Source organism: Gymnogyps californianus, chromosome 18 (genome assembly GCF_018139145.2).
Source record: "Gymnogyps californianus isolate 813 chromosome 18, ASM1813914v2, whole genome shotgun sequence".
Classification (NCBI taxonomy): Eukaryota; Metazoa; Chordata; class Aves; order Accipitriformes; family Cathartidae; genus Gymnogyps; species Gymnogyps californianus.
In genome coordinates this window covers 1,125,936-1,144,030 of record NC_059488.1, presented here as the reverse complement: position 1 = coordinate 1,144,030, position 18,095 = coordinate 1,125,936, and the positions used below count along the sequence as shown (strand labels likewise).

The 18,095-nt window shown below is 47.8% G+C and overlaps 1 protein-coding gene across 1 annotated transcript in view; it reads left to right on the top strand.

Annotated features, from left to right (window-relative positions):
• Nucleotides 1-18,095, top strand: part of ZNF618 (zinc finger protein 618) — a 163,963-nt gene that overhangs the window by 59,976 nt on the left and 85,892 nt on the right. The window contains exon 2 of the mRNA XM_050907735.1: nucleotides 9,855-9,898. Within this exon, the coding sequence (XP_050763692.1) occupies nucleotides 9,855-9,898 (44 nt within the window). The remainder of the gene's footprint in view (nucleotides 1-9,854; nucleotides 9,899-18,095) is intronic.

Here is an 18,095-nt window from a genome sequence, read left to right as displayed (position 1 = left end):
ATCTGATGGGCCATCTTGCTGTCAGGCACTTGTCCTGCTTTGACGTGCATCAGGAGTGCAGGCTAGCGATGGCAGAAAATGCTCCCGCATAGTATCCGTGTTGCAGCGTTGTACCTGTGAGTGTGTTTGGATTTGGACGTCCTGCTGTCTGAGAGCTTGAGGTGACTCCTGGCTGGTCTTTGCGTTGGCCAAACCATGCCGAGCTCTCCGACCACCACCTCCACACCGGGACTGCCTGGGAGGCTGTGCTCCCTGCCGCACGTCTCCAACCACTGCGAACCCCTGCTCTCACTGTGATTGCAGAGAGACTTATTTTGGGGTAGATTAAACTGTTCCCATTCAAGTTCTGCTGAGTTCTTCCACGTGTAGTGGAGATAAAATCGTTTTCCACGTTGCCTCCCATCAGCTGAGCTGCGGCGAGAGCCCGTGCACGTGCTCCCAGCCCGCTCCGCTTGCGAGGTGATTCATCTTAAACTCAACTTTCAGGTCTTTCCCACCGCATCGTATCGGCCTCCAGCAGGGAAGGGCTGGACCTCTGCAGGTGGATGGTTCCTGGCGGTTCGTGCCGTGGGGGTAACTCCTGCGGTGGGAAGCTATCGCAGCCCCATCAGACGCAGCATTTCAAAGCAAAGCCTGCCTACGCGCAGCCAGGAGATGTGCCTGCTCGCAAACGCCTGAGCAAAATGCATTTAACGGCACTTCTGTAGTAAAACGTGTGGGATTCCGTGTATAAATAAAGCCTATTTTTTTTTTTTTTCCCCGTGTGCACTCGTAGCTTGTTAGATACGTTTGTTTTATCAACTTGGAAGAGTGCCTGTAACGGGATTTTTTTTTAAAATTGATTTCCTGAGAGCTTCCTGTGAAATTGGAAACCTGGAAAAATGGGTGGATTTCTGAAATGCTATTGCATGGCTCCTTCTCCCCTTTTTCTTCCCCCAAGTAAAAAATAATAATCCCCTCCTCCCCCCCAAGGTTTCATTCCATATACATTGATTCTTTAAAAATATTTCCAGCTGTTTCTTGTGCTGCAAAACTCATACCATCTGTAAACAACTGCTTGATGCAGGTAATTCTGTTGTTTTGTCCGGTCACTCTTATTTTCCAGCTTTTATAATATGAGAGTTCAGAAGTAATCAGTAATGCTTTTTCTCCTCTTCACCCTCAATTTGTTTATTTTTCTCGTAAAGAACAGAGTAAGGAGAGCACTGAGCAACAGGAGATGGAAAAAATATTTTGATTACTTTTCAGTTGCTTATAATCAAGGAGTAACTCTTTAAATCCAGACCAATTTGCTGCGTTGATTTAATTCATAATTTTAATTTCATGACTGTTTTGGAAAAAAAAAAAAAGGTGCGTCAGGTTGAAGCTTTTTAATACTTGTTTGAACATTTGTAGTTTTAGGTTAAAATTTATTTAATGTTCCCGTTCTTCAGTCTGCTTCTGCTGGCACGTGCTACTTGAATTTCCCTGGGCTGCCACGGGAGAAAAATTGAAATTCAAAGCACAGATTCTGCCAGTACTTTCAGCAAGTTCATAAAATTACTCATATGAATATTCCCTTGACTCAAAGGCAACTGCTTACAGCTTTTAAACATGTCTGCGACTATCTGAAGTATCGGGAGCCAAAGCGAATGGTAGGCGACACAAAAACCTGGAGTCCTTCAAAGGCATTTTTTTTCCATTTCAAGAGGGAAAAGCGCTGGCATGGCTCAGCGCGTGGCCAGGCTGCTGGTGATTTTGTGATGGGATTTTTCACTGCCTCCCTGATTTTGGTGTTTGCACGGCTCTCCCGGTTAGCAGAACCCCATGTGTGCCTTTTCCAGCAGGAATTTGACCTTTTCAGTTTGAAACTTTTTAGAAGAACTTGTAATTACGGGTTACTGAGACAGCTCGGAAATCGGGCGGATGCAGGCAACACGCCCAAGTTATTAAATTAAGATTATAAAGTGGGAAGATAATAAACAGTAGGGAAGAAGTAAATACAATGAAGCTGAATGAGAATAATTTCTAGACTTCAATCGTGGTTTTTTGTTATTATTATTTGCCAACTTACAATTTTTACCTGCGTGCTGCAATTTTCTCTGCCCCAGATAAGAGTTTGGGGAGAAGTTTGAGCAAACCCAGTCCCACCGTTTGCAAGACGAAGCAAAAAAAAACCCAACCAAACTAAAAAAGAAGTTAAAAGAAAAATAATTCTCCTGCCAATACAAAGAGAATTGAAATCAGCGTGGAGAGGGGCCCCGGGTGAAGTCAGAAGTGAAACTACAAGAGCAGAGGGGATCATTCCCGTCTCAGCTTTCCCAGTAAAATCCCGTGCTCACGCCTGACCTTTGCGTTGGGCTGATCAACCTCCTAGCTGGTTTCGTCATTAGCGTTTGTTACTAATTAGTATTTGGGAGGCATCTAGCGGCTTCGTGGCGACTGGGAGCCTGCGGGAAGGCGAGCAGTGAGAAATATCGTCAGCTGTTAATTGTCCCCGGTACCGCAGGGTCACTCCGCACCTCCGCGGGTGGGACTGGAGGAGAGCCCTGGCTTCACCTGGGATGGCCGGACGGGGGGCGAGAGCGTCTCCTCGATGGCTGTAATGCTCTCTCGTGGTGGAAGGTCCTGGGTGTCCTTGCCCGAGCACTGTGATCCTGCAGTACCATGGCCCTCAGTGATGGTGTTTGCCCGCTTAAGGTCTTCCTTGACACACGTCCTCTTTGGGAGGTTGGCCACCAGCAAGAAGGGGACGTGGCCAGGGGCCTAGCCAAGCTTGGGTGATGCCTATCTAGAAACTACTCTGGTTTCTTTTTAGGCTGAGCAACCGTCTCCAGCAGGCGTTTATTTGCATGTGTAAATGTGGTGGAGGTGCTCATGTGGGTGAGGTGGCTGCTCAATAAACCTCGTGAATTTTGGTCTGCTCAAACACGCTCCGGACACGGGGCTTCAGAGCAGCCACGTGGGGAGTGCCGAGCTCCCTGTGGCCCCAGGTGCCGAGCGTCGGGATGCTCTGTCTGTCTGGTGCAGGGGCGCTGGGGGCAGGTCGTATCCCTGCAGGTCACAGTCACCTTGGCACCTTCCCATGAGTGAACCTGGGAAACCTCAATGTTAAAATAAGTCTTTCTAAAGCTGGATTTAAATAATGCATGTGCCCGGGAGTAACGAGCGCCTTCCTCTCACACTGGAGACTGTACGCTCTGTTAGAGCCCAAACGAGGTCATTGGTCTTCACACCGATGGGTGGTCCATCGGCTTTTGGTACCACCGCATCTCAGATGTCCCCACGCTCCGGCAGTGGAGGTGTTGAGCATCACCTGCGCGTGTCCCCAGCAGGTTTGGTTTGTACCCATCATCAACGCCTCTGTCACCCTTCTCGCCTGCTGGAAAGCTCGTCCCTGGCTTGGCAGGAGCCGCACGCACTTCTGCGGCCGGGATGGAAGTCTCTGCCTTTTTCTTCTGATGACCTTGAGTAGAAAACCCTCCCGCTGTTCTCATCTCAGAGGGTTCAAAAATCTCAGATTCTTTTTTTTACTGTTGGGTTTTCCCCCTTGCCGCAGGAAGAAGCACTGACCTCAGCCCGTCCGTGCGCTGTTTTTTCTCGTGGCAAGGCTGCAGCTGAGTAAAAGGGCGAAATTCCCCCGGATGCTCACAAATAATTTTGACGCTACTATTTTTTAAAGCTGCCGTTGGCATCCCCGACCCACGTCTCGGCGGTTTTGCCCCACAGTCAGGACGGGGGGTGTTAGCAGACCTTGCGATGGGCATGGCAGGGCGGGGGATCCTCGCTCCTGGGGCTCGGCTCTGCTGCAGGACCGGAGAAGATGCCTTGAGTAGAGCTCAGATTTTGTCCTTGCAGATATTATTATTATTATTATTATTATTATTATTATTATTATTATTATTTTGGTTGTTTCTTGAGGGAAAGCTGCAGCTGAGGAAATAGGCAGCGCATTCCTCTGGCCCAAGGAACTTACTTGTTCCCTGATGGAAAATTCATCCCTTTCAGAGGCTGCCCTTATGGATCGGCAAAGGCAAAGGGTGAGGATGGGACACGGCACAGCAGCCTAAAGCATCGGAGATCATTTTCCTTTGTGCAGGGGATGCCCCAGCTCCGGGAAGCGCCTGGGCACGGGTCCTGCTCAGCTCACCCATCGGCTCAACATTGCTCCCTGCTCTTTATAAACTTCGGGGAACATCGCTGAGCTTGGCGGGGGTGAGAAGGACAACATGGGGGTGATGTAGGGGACTGGGGTGCCATGCAAAAGCCGGGGGTTTGGGTTTCCTTAGCATCCGCTGTATTGGCAGGAGGAAGCAAAGATCCAAAAAAAAAAAAAAAAGGGGCATGGGCATATTTATGGGTCCTTGTGCTCTGCAGATGTTTCAGTGCGATGCAGGGTTTCTTTTTTTTTTTTTTTTTTTTTGCTATTTAATGAAAATTAAATAAGAAACTGCCAATGTCTTGCCCTTTGTTTAAAAAAAAAAAAGGGCAAAAAAAAAAAGGCACTTCCTGCATTTTCTGTTGCTCTGAAGTTAATAATAACAGACAGCGCAGGTAGGCAGGCCTGCAGTTATTTTTATGGCGCATTCCTTTGTGAGACCTGTTTTCAGTTGCTTCTCCTGTTGCCAAATTTTAATTATTTGGGGTGAAATTTTCCACGCTGGGTGCTGCTGGCTCGTTTCTAAACTGTACGTGTGTTTTGTGTTTTGCCGAAAATTATTCAGCTGTCTTTGGGAAGGCATTCGGGGAAAGTAGGTTGTGGGTTTTGTTTTTTTTTTTTTCTTTTTTTTCCTCAGGTAAAACAAACAACTCAGCCCTTGTACAAAGCATCTGGAGAGTAAAGCTGACTTTCCCTGCTCTGGGAGAGGAGCTGGGGCGAGCGGCTTCTGCTCCTCCTGCAAACCCCAGGCAGAATTAGGGGCATCTCCCCTCAGCAGAGCCAGGATGGAGTTCGGAGGCAAATCATGGGGGGGTGGGTGGCTGTGTACGAATAAATAAATGGATTTAAAACCTTTTTCCCCCTGCGGAGGGCTTTGGCAGTGGCGGATGGGGGGGTCCTGGCACCCCCGTCCCATGCTGGGCGTCACGCCCGTGGGAGCAGATCTGAGCATGGCGTACGTGGATGCAAATCCAAGTGATTTGTGTAATTGTTTTTAATCATAATTTAAGTGATCAGGCAGAAAGCCCGTGCTTAAATCTTCCGAAATCTCATTTAACATTTTTATGGTTTTTAGTTATTTTTTTGTTTTGCAGTAACTGTTAAAATGTTGGGGTTTTTTCCCAATATAGTGTAACCCTTTCTATAAACATGGATTTCTCGGGTCAGTCATACATCTGCTTGGACTCCTAATTTTTGACACTTTATCGTGTTAGGAGATGTTGACTGATACATTTCTTATTTATCACATGATTTACTTTTCGCTTACAACTTGAGTCGAGGAGCATATGGCCAGAAACCACATTCTGCTTTCATGCATTTTAATTTAAAAGATATTTATTAGCGTTAGTTAAACAAAACTACCTTAAACGTACCCGATACGTACAAAAGCAGCTTTAGGGAATCATATTTTGAATTGTAAATTATTTTACGTGAGAGATTGTATGACTAATTATCCAGCCTGTGTTTCAGAGCCCCGCGTCCGTCCTCCCCTGCTCGCCGACTGGCAGGCAGATGCAAACTCTGCTCCTCTGCTTTTTCAATTATAAATGAAGAAGTCACCGAATTAAATTACCTGGGTAAACGGGTGCGCAGGAGATTTCTCTTTGCCCTTCCCAAAGACATTACTTTGTCGAAAGCTGCTCTGACCCATTTTGGCCCATTCTGGTTGCTCGCGGTTAAATGGTGATTTCCAGCAATTCACCGCTTCAGCTTGCTTACGATATTTGTAGTCCTTAAATACCACTTTTTAGAATTTAAATGCAACGTTTTATTTTAAATGGATTAATAGCGTGGCCTGCAAAAGGCATCATCCCTTCACATGTGATTCCAAATGGGCTTACTGCAAAACAAAAGGAAAAATGCTTATTTCAGCCAGATTTTAAAAAATACGTGTACGCGTCTCCCAGTTTTTCCCTGTGCTGAAGGTGAGCCCCAAGCGGAGCGGGAGAGGAGGAGGTCGCCCTTTGGGTGGGGTGGCGGGCTGGAGGCTGGGGTGATGCCACCGCGGGGTGGAGATGTTCTGCTGAACATTGAGGTGGCAGTTGCCCAGGCTGCCCCAGGGGGGTCCAGCCGGGTGCGACGGCTGGTTCTTCGGGCAGCACAATGGGTGCTGCCACCCAGCCCTGCACCAAAGACACGTCCGCCGATTCGAGTCCGTAGGTCTTTGGCGTCAAGGTTATTTTTGAGATTTGCTTTGTGGTTGCTGAGGGTCGGAGCCACCTCACAGGGTCCCGGGCATCGCGCCGCGGTGGCCCTGCGTTTCCATGGAGAGCTGAGGACGTCAAATGGCTCGCGTAGGTCAACTTATATACACTTGCTGAAATATTTCCTTTTTTATGAAGCTTGTGTTTATTTTGTAAAGTTTGAGAAGAACACCATGGCGCTTCTTTATCATGCTTTTTCACCTTCGCGTACCCTGTACGATCAGAGGAAATTATCTTACCGCGCTTTGGCTGGACACGCCGTGGTCTCGAGTAGTGCGGGTGCTGGTGATTTGTGATTAAATCATCTTGCAGCCTTAGGTCGGGCTGGGATTTGCTGTGCTTGGTGCTGCACAAGTGCTGAACTAAACAGAGCTGTTCCTAAAGAGTTTGTAACCAAGGCAAATTGCTGGCACAGAAAGTTTGCCAGTTAATTGCAGGTTTGGAAACTGGAGCAGTGTGTGAAGGTGTCTCCTGGTGGCACCTTTGGTGAGGATGGGCTTATTTAAGCATCCAGAAACCTTTAAGACAGCTAGATCTGATTTCGTTCAGACCTGGCTTGCTGTTTAGGCCTAATGGATCGAAACTAGGAAGTCAGCCGTGGGCTTGCAGCTGCCCAAAAACAACTGCGCCAGCTCTGCCCATTTCTGTCGGTGGGTTTTGAGTGTTTCCCCCATGGGGGATGCCCAGGAGATGCCCAGGGGGTGCCTCCTCTCCAAGAGCATCTTGGCTGGTGTGAAACCATCTAGACTGAGAGCTCTTACCTCTTGCGGTTCCTTTTTTTTTTCTTTTTTCTTTTAAAATAAAGAAACTCCGTAACGCTGGTGGGGTCGCACCACTGCACCTCCCTTTCTATGCTCTTCATGCATGTCTTGTTCTTTGCACTGGTATGTGCTATGTCCTGAGAGAGGAGAGTCCGTGAATTGCTCATGAAGAGAGGTCAAAAAGCAAAAAAAAAGGCATTCTAAAAAATAATAATTAGAAAAAAAAGACAGAAAGGGGAAATCACGCAGGGCAGACAGACACAGAATGGGGAAGGTAAGCAAAAAAAGAAGTCAGTGATAACATTGCGTATTGGCCCCAGAAAGTGCTGTGCAGTCGGTCGGTGATGGTTGGGAATCGCAGAGGCTGCAGTCACCACGTCATTTGTTTCCAGCAATTCATTTTGCTCAACTCCAAATACAAATATGAAAAAGAACATAAAATGAATTACATGCATGATCCTTCACAGAGTAATACTTGCGTTAGGTTGGGCGGTAAATCACACCAGAGGCACCAGCTAACACCTGTGTATAACCAGGAATAAAATATGGCATCGGGACATGGATATGCTTCGTATCGGGAGCACGATCCCTGCACGACGCGTTCCCGAAATGAATTTGCATGTAAAGAAATTCTTGCTTACATGGAGGATGAATAACTTCGCAATCTCAGACAGTTTTGCAAAGTTGAGGTTGGCTATGTGCTTCCCAAACTGAAATATTTTAATTTTTGGTAACATTTAGGTAACACTTGGTGTTGCGGCTGGAGTGGTCCCACAGATGATGTGAAGGCAGAGTCGAGGCTGTGCCTTTAGCTTTGGCTTCTGTATTTTGCGGCTTTCACGAGCACTCGTCCAGGCGACCTTTATATTCAGCGGGCGTTTTTCATGTGGAATTATAATTGCAGGAGCCTGGGCAATTTCTCTGCGATTGGGGAATGTGGCTCGCAGGGTGACTTGCGAGGTTGGGTTGTGCAGAAAACTCTTTAAACAGACGGGAGTTGTAGCATACCCCATCTCTAGGGCATTTCAGATAACACCAGTGCCCCAGCACCCCACAAGGTTTCTGCCCTGGCTGTATATTAAGTCTCCTTTTTCCCATTTTTTTTTTCCTTTTTTTTTTGTACACACAGATCTAATCTTCTAGAAAATGCCCCGAAGGTTTGAGCAATCTACCAGTTGCAGGAACCCATAAAGCTTTTTTTTTTTTTTTTTTCCATTGTGTAAGCATGACAAATCATTAATTTTTGATTGATTGCTTTGAATTATGGGTGCTCTGACATCCTTTCTGTAGCTGAACAGCTGTATAACAAATGAACATATCAGTGCTCACAAAAGATTGGAGATCTAACAGAAGCAATTACATTGTCAGCTCCTCCCTTCTGGCTTTTCCCAGGCAATGGAGGGAGGAAATTTTTTAACAGAAATTCCTCAAGTGGCTAACAATAATAATAATAATAATAATAAAATACCTTTTTGTAATTGAATTAGATTTTTATCTCTTCATTTCCAGTGGATTTCTTAAACCTTCAGAAGCCAGGATGTGTTTCTGCTTTATGTAACTTGGAGAATCCCTTTGAACAAAATTTCACATGAAGAATTAAAAAAATAGAATCAAATTGCAATTTTTGGTTGCTATTCCTTTAAGATTTCAGAATTGCACCAGTGCACTAAATGTGACCTCCATAACTTTTAAATTAAGAATTTATGCTGGCTTGAAATTTATGAAATATTTCAGCATGAAAGAAAGCCTTTTTCCCTCAGGAAAATTGAGCAATAAATCACAGCACTCTCGATTTACTGCCCTGCAGCCAGCCAAAGATAGGATTTTTTTTTTTCCTTCCCCCCTTCGTTCTGAAAAAAAAAAAAAATAAAAAAAAAAATGTAATCATATAAGACAGCTTAGCTGCTATCCTCCCACTCTCTAGAATTTTTAATTTCAGCTGTTTCTGCTTGGATTTATTTCCAATATTCCTGCTCGGCTTTTCAATTTCCTCAGTTATTAAATTTTAATTCAGTGCATTAGCATTTAAATTAAAAAAGGGTTTATTTTATCGAAATCGTTGGCTAGCCCCCATCCTGCTGCACATGAATTGCCTGTTTCTGCCATTTGCACAAAATGTGAAATGCAGCTAATATCTTTTAACTTGTGTTTGCACAAATTCAGAAATAAAATTTCTGGGTTTGGAATAATATTGTCTTTCCAAGGAAGCCTCTCATCAGAGAGCTGGGGGAAGGAGGCGAAAAGGAGAAGACCCTGGTTACTCCCTGCTCAGCCCCTTCTAACGGCCCGGAGGGGCTCAATTAGGCAATTCATCGCTAACGAAGGGAGGTGCGCTGGACCTGCCCCTCGAATCCAGGAGCGGGGTCATCTCAGCTTGGACACAGCACTGAATTTGGCTATTTCTACCTTATTTCCCTCCTGCAAATGGCATATTTTTGCATAGGAGGGATCGTTGCTTTAGACTTTGGTAAAGCTCAATAAAATAATTGCACGAGAGCAACTGGAGGGAATCGACTCAGAAAGTCACCTCCGTGGTGGGGCTGCATCTGAAATCCTGCCTCGGCCTCCTGCAACCCGGGGTTTCAGTGCACGGCATGTCCCACCAACATTGAGCACGGGGCATGTGTGTAACTCAGAATGGAAAAACCCCAGGTATTTTGGGTTCGGTGTGCTAGCAGGAAGAGTTTGGAGGGCAGTCTTGTCTTTCTTAACCTAAACAGCCTTTTTTTTTTGATGTCTTTTGCCCCTTAGGCCGACGAGAGCAACAGCAGTGGGCGGAGGAGCTCTTCCAGCAGGTAGGTGGATGGTTTTCTCTGCTGGGGTGGGATGTGGTGGGCAGATGCGGCTCTGCTTGGAGGCGGCTCTCCATCTCGGAGACGGGCGGTGAAGGGTGACCACACGAGAGGGATGAGTTGGGAGCTGTTAGAGCACAGTGTCCATACACCCGTTTTTGGATTTTGCTAAAAGGATAGATGCAAGAAGGATCGTTCTGGCCTTGAGAGGTGCAGGGAGATGCAGTTTGCATGCAGTGTGGGGTGGTATGGCTGAGTCCCCCCAGCCCCGTGCCCACACTGGGGTGCTAAGACCATCGCAAGATGAGGTTCTTGGATGGAGACCTTGGGCTGTGCTGCGGCGGTTGGGTGTGGACCCTCCTGCTCCCACGCAGTAGGAGAGGAGAGGGGTGTCCCACCACCCCAGCCCCCTCTGATCCTGCTAAGGGATGTCTCTGCTGCTCCCACTGTGATGGGTGCGGGACCTGTCAGGTCCCACGTCGGGGACTCTGCTCCAGGTGTCCCGTTTGCTGCCACTCCTGGTGTGCGTGATGGTGGGCAGGGTGCCCGGGGCGTGTGGCAGCTCCCTGGCTGGCGTGTCCCGGCAGCCCTGTGCCGTGCAGGGAGGAGGCACGCAGCGCTGGCACGAGCAGCAGGAGGAAAGCCCGGCACAAAGGAGAGGGACATGCTGAGCTTGGGTCTGCCCTGTGCTGTGGCCTCTCCATCTCCTGCTGATGCTGTAGGGCATCTTACCTTGCTGGGCCTTCTGGGATGCACTAAAGATGGTGCTTCTTGGTCCCTCTCCATCTCTATCTGGTGGACTCAGTCCAGAGCTGTGAAAGCATGGAGAAGGGGCAACTTTCCTTCCTTGGCCAGGCACAAATTCCTTTTAGCTGGGTTTCCTCTGCAGAACAGCGCTGATGTGCCAGGCAGCACTGGGGAGGTGGTGGGAGCCAAGAGCAAAGAGTGGCTTTGGTGACAGCAGGATTTACCTGGTCCCGTGCGTGCTCGAAGCTGATTCCTGGTTGTCTGCCATCCACAAGTAAAGTGGCAAACTCACCTCCCGGGTTCAAAAGGTTTTGTGGTAAAAATAGGTGGAGATGTAGGAGATTAGAGATGCCAGGCTGGAAACAGGAGCAACGCTGAAGATGCGCTAGGGAGGGGAGTGTGTGGCCTGGGAGGGGGAGCAGGCTGCAGTGGAGCACGGAAACATCCATGAGAGTTGGAGAAGATGGTAGGAAAGTCAGGGAGGTGCCATCACGTGGTGGGACGATGCACAGCTTGTTGGGGGGACTGCCAAGCGCCCGAGGCACGTTTGTGGGTTACATCAGCATGGATGGGGGACAACGGACAACAGAAAATTTGGCTGCCATGGAAAAAAGCCAGCATGGTATGGGGGGCTGCACCCCATCCTGGCATCGTCTCCATCAGCATCACCTGCCCCTTCCTCAGCGAGGGGGCACAGCAGCGTGGGCAGGCCCCGAACGCTGCAGTGGCACAAGCAGCGAAGCTGTGATGGTGTCGCAGAAGCCACTGTCTCCGCATCGGCATGATCTGCGTGGAGTGAGACCACCGCCGGTGCACCCAGACGAGGTTTGCCGGTTGCCACTGCAGGGCTCGGCGCCGCTCCCCTGCCTGGGCAGGCGACTCGCGCTGCGTGGAGCAGACCCCGGTGAGACACGAGGCTTTTCTCTGGGCACCCACAGCCCTTGGCAGCAAAGCAGCGAGCACCAGTGCTCTCCTCCGGCGCTGCCTGCCTCCTTCACAGCTCGAGCTGCGTTTCATGTCGTCCCCTTTGCACTGCCAGCGATACCGTCTCTCCGCTAACCGTATGCCAGAGCACCCGCCTGTTCCCTCCAGAGACTTGAAAGCACTGCTCAAGTTTTATCCCTCAGGTGAAACACATCCTTCCATGTTACAAGCCCGCTCTGTTCTTCTGATCTCCAAAACGCTGCGGTGCAGGTCCTCCCCCCGCCTCCCACTGCTGAATGTGCACCGAGTGCTCCCCGCCGCAACAGCCACGGTCCCTCCCCGGCGCCCCGGCTCTGCCGCTCGGCGTTTCAGAATGAAATACCCTCATTACCGGCACCTTTTTGGTATGGCGGTGCTGCCCGGCATTGAACATCCTTGGGGTGCCTGCTGGGTTGGGCTCGGCAGCAGTGAGCAGCACCAGCATCGGGTGTCCTATGCAGAGGAAAACTTCTCTTTTCCCAGTTTTGGGGTGGCTCATCAGTGCGGTCCAGCAGTGCGTGCTCTCGGGACGCTAGGAATTAGCCTGAACGAAATGCTGGAAGGAAAACTGGGCGTAGGCTGAGAAGCAAGGGGAAAGGAGCCAGGCATCGCTTCCTTCCCCTAAATTCTTTTTTCTGACTTTTAACTCAATTTTGTAGCTCTCGCCGGAGGGTTTTGCAGAGCAGGTGGGTGAGGGCATTGTCCATGTGGGTGCTGAGCCTTCGGGGTGTCCCCTGTGGGCGTCCTCCCTTCCCGGGCGTGCGGGAGGTGCCCTTGGGGCCGAGCGCCTGAGCATCCTCCTGGGCCTGAGCGATGGCTTTCCCCACAGGCGGGTACTCGAGCGCCCATCGGGATGGCAGAACTTCCTTCCATTATCGCTGCTGTTCTGTACGTACATCAAAAAGAGGTGTGAGGCTGGCCATCACTTTTTTCTTTTAGAAAAGTGGAACCAAAATCCACTTCAGCATCTACCTGACTGAACAAAAGATGGTCAAAAAGAGGAAAATTACCAAGTCTGTTTAAAAAAAATAAAACGGAATAAGAATTTAATATTTCAAGAAAGCTCTATCAGTGGTTGAAGGTTGAAATGTGGCTTTGACAAAACCTGTGAGGTCGTTAGTGGCTGGAGATACAAGGTAGATGTTTTTCAAAGTTGTTGCTGCTTGAAACTCTCACTAATTGCAAACTATCAGGGAAGCCTTCAACGATTAATTTATATCAGTAAAAAATATAAGCAAAGTAAGGTTGCCAGGACAACTTTATCTCTCTGCAACTTATCTTTTTTTTTTACTATAGCATGCTTGATCTTAATGTGGTGACCGTAGTATTGGGTCGATCCTATTTTTATTTATTTATTGTATTGACTTGATTTTATTCTGTTTCAAGTAAATGTGTAAAGCTCTGAAGGCACAGGATTTTTATGATCTTATCACCCCCACAGCTCTGATCAGGCTTGTCTGCTGCCTTTGAAATAACACGGTTCAGCGTGTGCAGCTGTTTGCAGCTAAGAATTAGTGGTGGCAGCAAGCACTCACTATTCTCCTACCTTATTAACTTGTGCGTGGTTCCTGTACCTCACTGTATGCTTATTAATGGGAAATTTTAAAAAGTGAAGACAATTATTAGGAGCATAAAACCCCCTTCCTTCAAGGGAGCTAGAAGAGAGATGGCTGTTTGCCTTGGAGAAGATGACAACTAAGAGACAACATGACAAAGCTGTGCGTGTTTTTGAACACTCCAGAAAAGGTAGATCAGAGACTTCTTTCTTCCTTTTGCAAGAAAAAAAGAGACAGTCAACAAAATTAAAAGGCAGCAAATTAAAAGCCAATAAAAGGCAGGATGTTTTCTTGCATGATGGGCAGTTAGCTGCTGGAGTGCATCGCAAAGAGTCGGGTGCTCGAGGGGGGCTCAGAAGGGACTCAACTGGAAGATGGCATCAGTAGGTGACGTGGGCTCTTGTGGATGAGGCACGTTGCCTGGGGATCAGTTACCCTGCTGCTGTCTACTGGGAAATTTCTTGAAGCTTCTTCTGAAGCCACTTCTGCACGTGCTGGACCAGATTCGGTACCACTCGCTGGTGTGAGTCTGCGTGACAGTCCTGGAGGGCCTGGAGGGACCGGTGGGCAGTGTGGGAACAGCGTTGGGAGCTGCAGACCTCAGGGTAATCGTTGGGAGTCTCCATAACGCTATTGTAAAACTAACTACTTACCAATAATTAATGTCAGCCTTCAGATGGTGGGCTCTGGATCTTGACATGAAATAATTGAAAAACCAAATGTGCAATTATGTCTGACAAGCAGCGTGTGCTTTTCTTGGTCACCAGAGCCTTGTGTAGTCATGTGTTAGACACGGTTTTATATAATTATTGTTGTTTATATGGTGGGTGTCAGAGGAAGGAAGAATTTTAGTTTCAAGTCCTCTGTTGGCTATTTATTTTAAAGTCATTAGATTTGTTTTCAGACTTAACTACACTTAATGTGCGAGACTCCTGCTGAATAAATCAGACCCTGATATAGGAACTGCATCTGTTTGCGGAGGGAATGGAGCCAGCTGGAAGCTCAGCCCCCGTCTGCACCAGGGCTGTCACCAGCCGGGGAACCCGCTCGCAGCACAGATGTAGCTGTGCAGAAAAGCACGCTCCGTTCCCGAAACGGAGGTAAAATCCCAGACCTTCTGGGGTTGTGAGCTGGCTGTGAGGGCACGGGTGGGTCTCATCTTTATTGCAGCATTAACAGCACTGTGGTAGAGGTCCCGAAAAAGGGTGGGAGGTCTCTTGGAGATGGGGGTCCAGCAGAAGGGCTCTGCGGTGCTGGCCTGGAGGGAGGCAGAGCGCTGTGCAGGCAGGAGCGTGCCCAGCAGTGCTTTAGGCTGGGGCACGGAGGTCTCCCACCTCTGACATGGTGCAGTTTTCCCCGATGCGCCAGACCAAGCCGTGGTGCTTAGGTAGTCTGGTTGTTTCAGTCTCTGCCTTAGAAGATGTGACTTTCCAGCTGCAGGAGAAGGTACCGAGAAGTGGTCGCACCTACTTTCCTCCTTCTCAGTTCACCCTTCTCCAGCCTCGCTGGTGGCATCTTTCCCTCTCCTCCCCACGTTGCTTGCTCTGTCCTTTGCAGACACGTCCTCCTAGCAGCTCCTGTAACCCAAGGGAGGCTCTGCCCTGGGATGGCACCGGCTCTTCTGCAGGCTCCTCTCTCAGCTGACCAGTCCTCACCAGGTCCCCAGCATTTGGGGAGGACAGCCTCCATGCGTGCCCAAGCTGGAAGTTGTGGTCCTCCGAACCTCGGGAGAGGGCTCCACACCCTGTGGAGGGAACAGGCCAAGGCTGAGTGTTTCCAAGAAGCAAAATTATTGTTTCCCCTTTCTTTAAAAGGCCACCTGTGGGATTTTCAGTCCCAGAGCATGAAGAGCTTCAGACTCATCCTGCGTCAGAAGGAGAGAAAACTATTAATAATTAGGCAAGGTATTTAATAAGCTGTGGTGCTCTCGGAAAGGTTCTCACCAGCCATCTTCAGAAAGAAACAAACCAACCAGCACAAACCCCCTCCAAAAGTCCCCTCTGGCCAATTTAAGAGAAGTGGATAGTTCAGTTCTGTACTGCGACCAGCGCAGAAGCTGTGGGAAACCCAGGCAGGTTTCCTTGAAACCCAAAAGAAGGTCAAATGTACACATACGAAGAGATGACAGCGCTCAGACACATCCTGGCTCCTGTGGGACTGGCGTATTTTCTGTGTAATCCACACCAATTTGCCAAATGCCAGAGCGTCGGAGGGCTTCGGATGGTGTGAGGTGGAGAAACATCCCTTTCTGGAGCCGTGAAGTACTGAGTCGCGGTAGCTATAATGCCTTCAGCAAAGCTGAGTTACCAGGAAATTGTTTTCCTTGGGTCACCCCCTCTCCTGGCCAGCTTGGGGTTGTTCTGATAATGGCGTAGAGCCTTCTAGCTTGTTTATGTTAAATGCATGTGTATCTCCAGCAGCAGGACATCTGCCACCTCATTTGTATCTCTCCACAGCTGGAGAGTTTTCCCAGTCTCAAGGTCCTGTCTCCTTTTCTGTCTGTCTTTTCCTGTTGCTCATTTTATCCCATTCATCTTGCGGCCGTGCCGTGCCGCACTGCCGCCGGCGGGTCGGTGGCACGGTCCGGCATAGGCTCCTCGTGGCCGTGTTGGGGAACCTGTGGCCGTTTGCAGACAGTTATCACCCCCTCATTCATTTCTTAGTCAAGCAACATAGAGCTCTTTGATCGATATAAATAAATCTATTAATCTATTCTCTTTGTTTTTCCCTGAATTTCTTTGTCTCTGTTGACATTTCCACGCTTGAAAATTTAAAGACGCTGGCAGCTATTCTATTATCATCTTAAATTTAGTTTTTAACCTGCATCATTTGTATGTCGCATTTTTTATCCGACTGAATTCTTTTGCTTTTGGCAAACAGTGCACGTTTGTTTTTTGTTGGATAAGCCAAATTTTTTTTATATTTGGTTAGACTTTCGTCTTCAAACCATCCTCAAGATATTCCTAATAAGGACTGAAGGGAATTTGTTTTGCTAATACCTTAGGAATTCTTTGTGGCTCTTGACTATTGTTCTGGTTTGTATTTTAATGTTTAATTTCTAGAGGAGAGGCAGCCTGATTTGGTCCTGTAGTTTACCTTTTCTGAAGGATTTGGAGCTGCCGAGCATCCCTTGAGGAATGCACGCACGATTAAATTCCTCTTACACTTACTGAAGTGGTGTTTGTTGTCAGGAAAGGTTGTGTGTTTTAGTAGACCAAGATAATTGGAAAAATTATGCTGCTTTGTTTGTTTGTTTTCGCCAGATTTTAGCACTGACACCACACCATACCACCAAGTGTTGCATTAGTTATTTTGGGGCTTTTGAAAGCTGTTACCTCCGTTTTTAAGAGCGGGCTGCCCTTAGAGGCAGACAGTGATCCTACTTGAGGCATCTCTCTTCTAAAAAGCCTTCAGGTCCTTCTAAATTTATGAACTCCATAACAATATTGGTATTTATTGAGCAAATTTCTTCCAGGAAAACCTAAATGGCAGTTACTGTTATACTTCTGCCTGCAGAAGGATATGGTCTTGTGCTCTGATTCAGTTTATTTTGGGGGGAGAAAGCAGAAAACTTAAATGTGTCCCAGATAAGGACAGGGTTTTGGGCTGCTTCTCTTGCCTCAGAAATTTTCTTTGCATGCCCAATTAGTGTGATGTCCCAAATCTAATTGCTTGATTCAGAGCATGGGCCTCACAGCCGTCGAGAGTTGCACGTTCATCCTGGTAAGCTTCAGCTTATTTTGGTCAGTTTATGTGATCAGTGCGTTCAAGAAAGTCATGTATGGCAAGGGATGGATCCACCGGCCTTGTGAAGAAGAACAACCAAGCAGCCTATAGGACCATGGACAAAACAAATACAGAGCTTTGAAGTAACACTTGCAACGTAGCAGTGACCTTGAAGTCCTTGAAGCATGAGGTTCACATGAGCACACTGCATGTGGAAGACACCCTGAAGCTCTGACCAGCTTTTTCTTTTTTTCTATTTGAGCAAGTCTTCACTCCTCTAGCACTGATGGAGGAAGGAGTTCCCATTCCCTAAAATAACTTCAGAGAATGAGTGAACAGTTTTTTCCTATAATGTTTGCTTTCAGAAGTTAAACCCACACTTTAAGAATGCGCAATGGCATCTTGGAAAATGGTAATTGTCAAGAGAACTGAAATCTCCTGGTGGAACACGAATGACCATGAACTACTTGTACAACTCTGTGACGAAGAGAAAATTTGGATTTCAGACACGTGCACCAGCATGGACTGCCACCACGTGTGTTATTAAGAGTGCTGGTGGCATACTTTGTCCTGCTCCTGTATCTGTGCTTCGAAATGTGGACAGGTTCCCAAACGCTCATGGAAAGAGTCAAGAATTAGAAGACATATTTTAGCATGTATACAGTATACATTAAGGAAGTGTGTTTGCTTTGCTTCATTCAAGAGACAGCAGAAGAGGTCGTTCCCTCCTATGGAGGGGTGATTCCTGGTAACAGAATCTCTTTTCCAGCAAACCACGTGAATTCTGGCTCAATGGCTGGAGGCAGAAATCCATGCTGGAAGTATGGTGCCTGTTTTGGAAAATAATTACGCAGAGGAGGGACCCAGAAATGTGATGGTTCCTCCAGCACTTTACACATCAAAATCAAGACAGCCTCTATAAAAGAAGCACTGGCTCAAGCTGCAGATGTAGTTTGGAGAGAGGAACGGCTCTGTGAGCCATGACACAGGAGGTTGGGTTGAATGAGTTGGTTGGTCTCTGGCTTTCAAGTCTGCGAGGGAACATCTGAAAGCTGAAGCAGGAGGCATGCAGACTAGAAAAAAAAGTGCTCAGCTGTAACACTGGAAGAAATAGCTCCCATCTTTTCTCTCTTTGAACCCTGAACTTGAAAATCTTTTTGCCGAGTAATGTCTGCAAAAGAGATGTCCCTGATGAAGGACACCAGGCG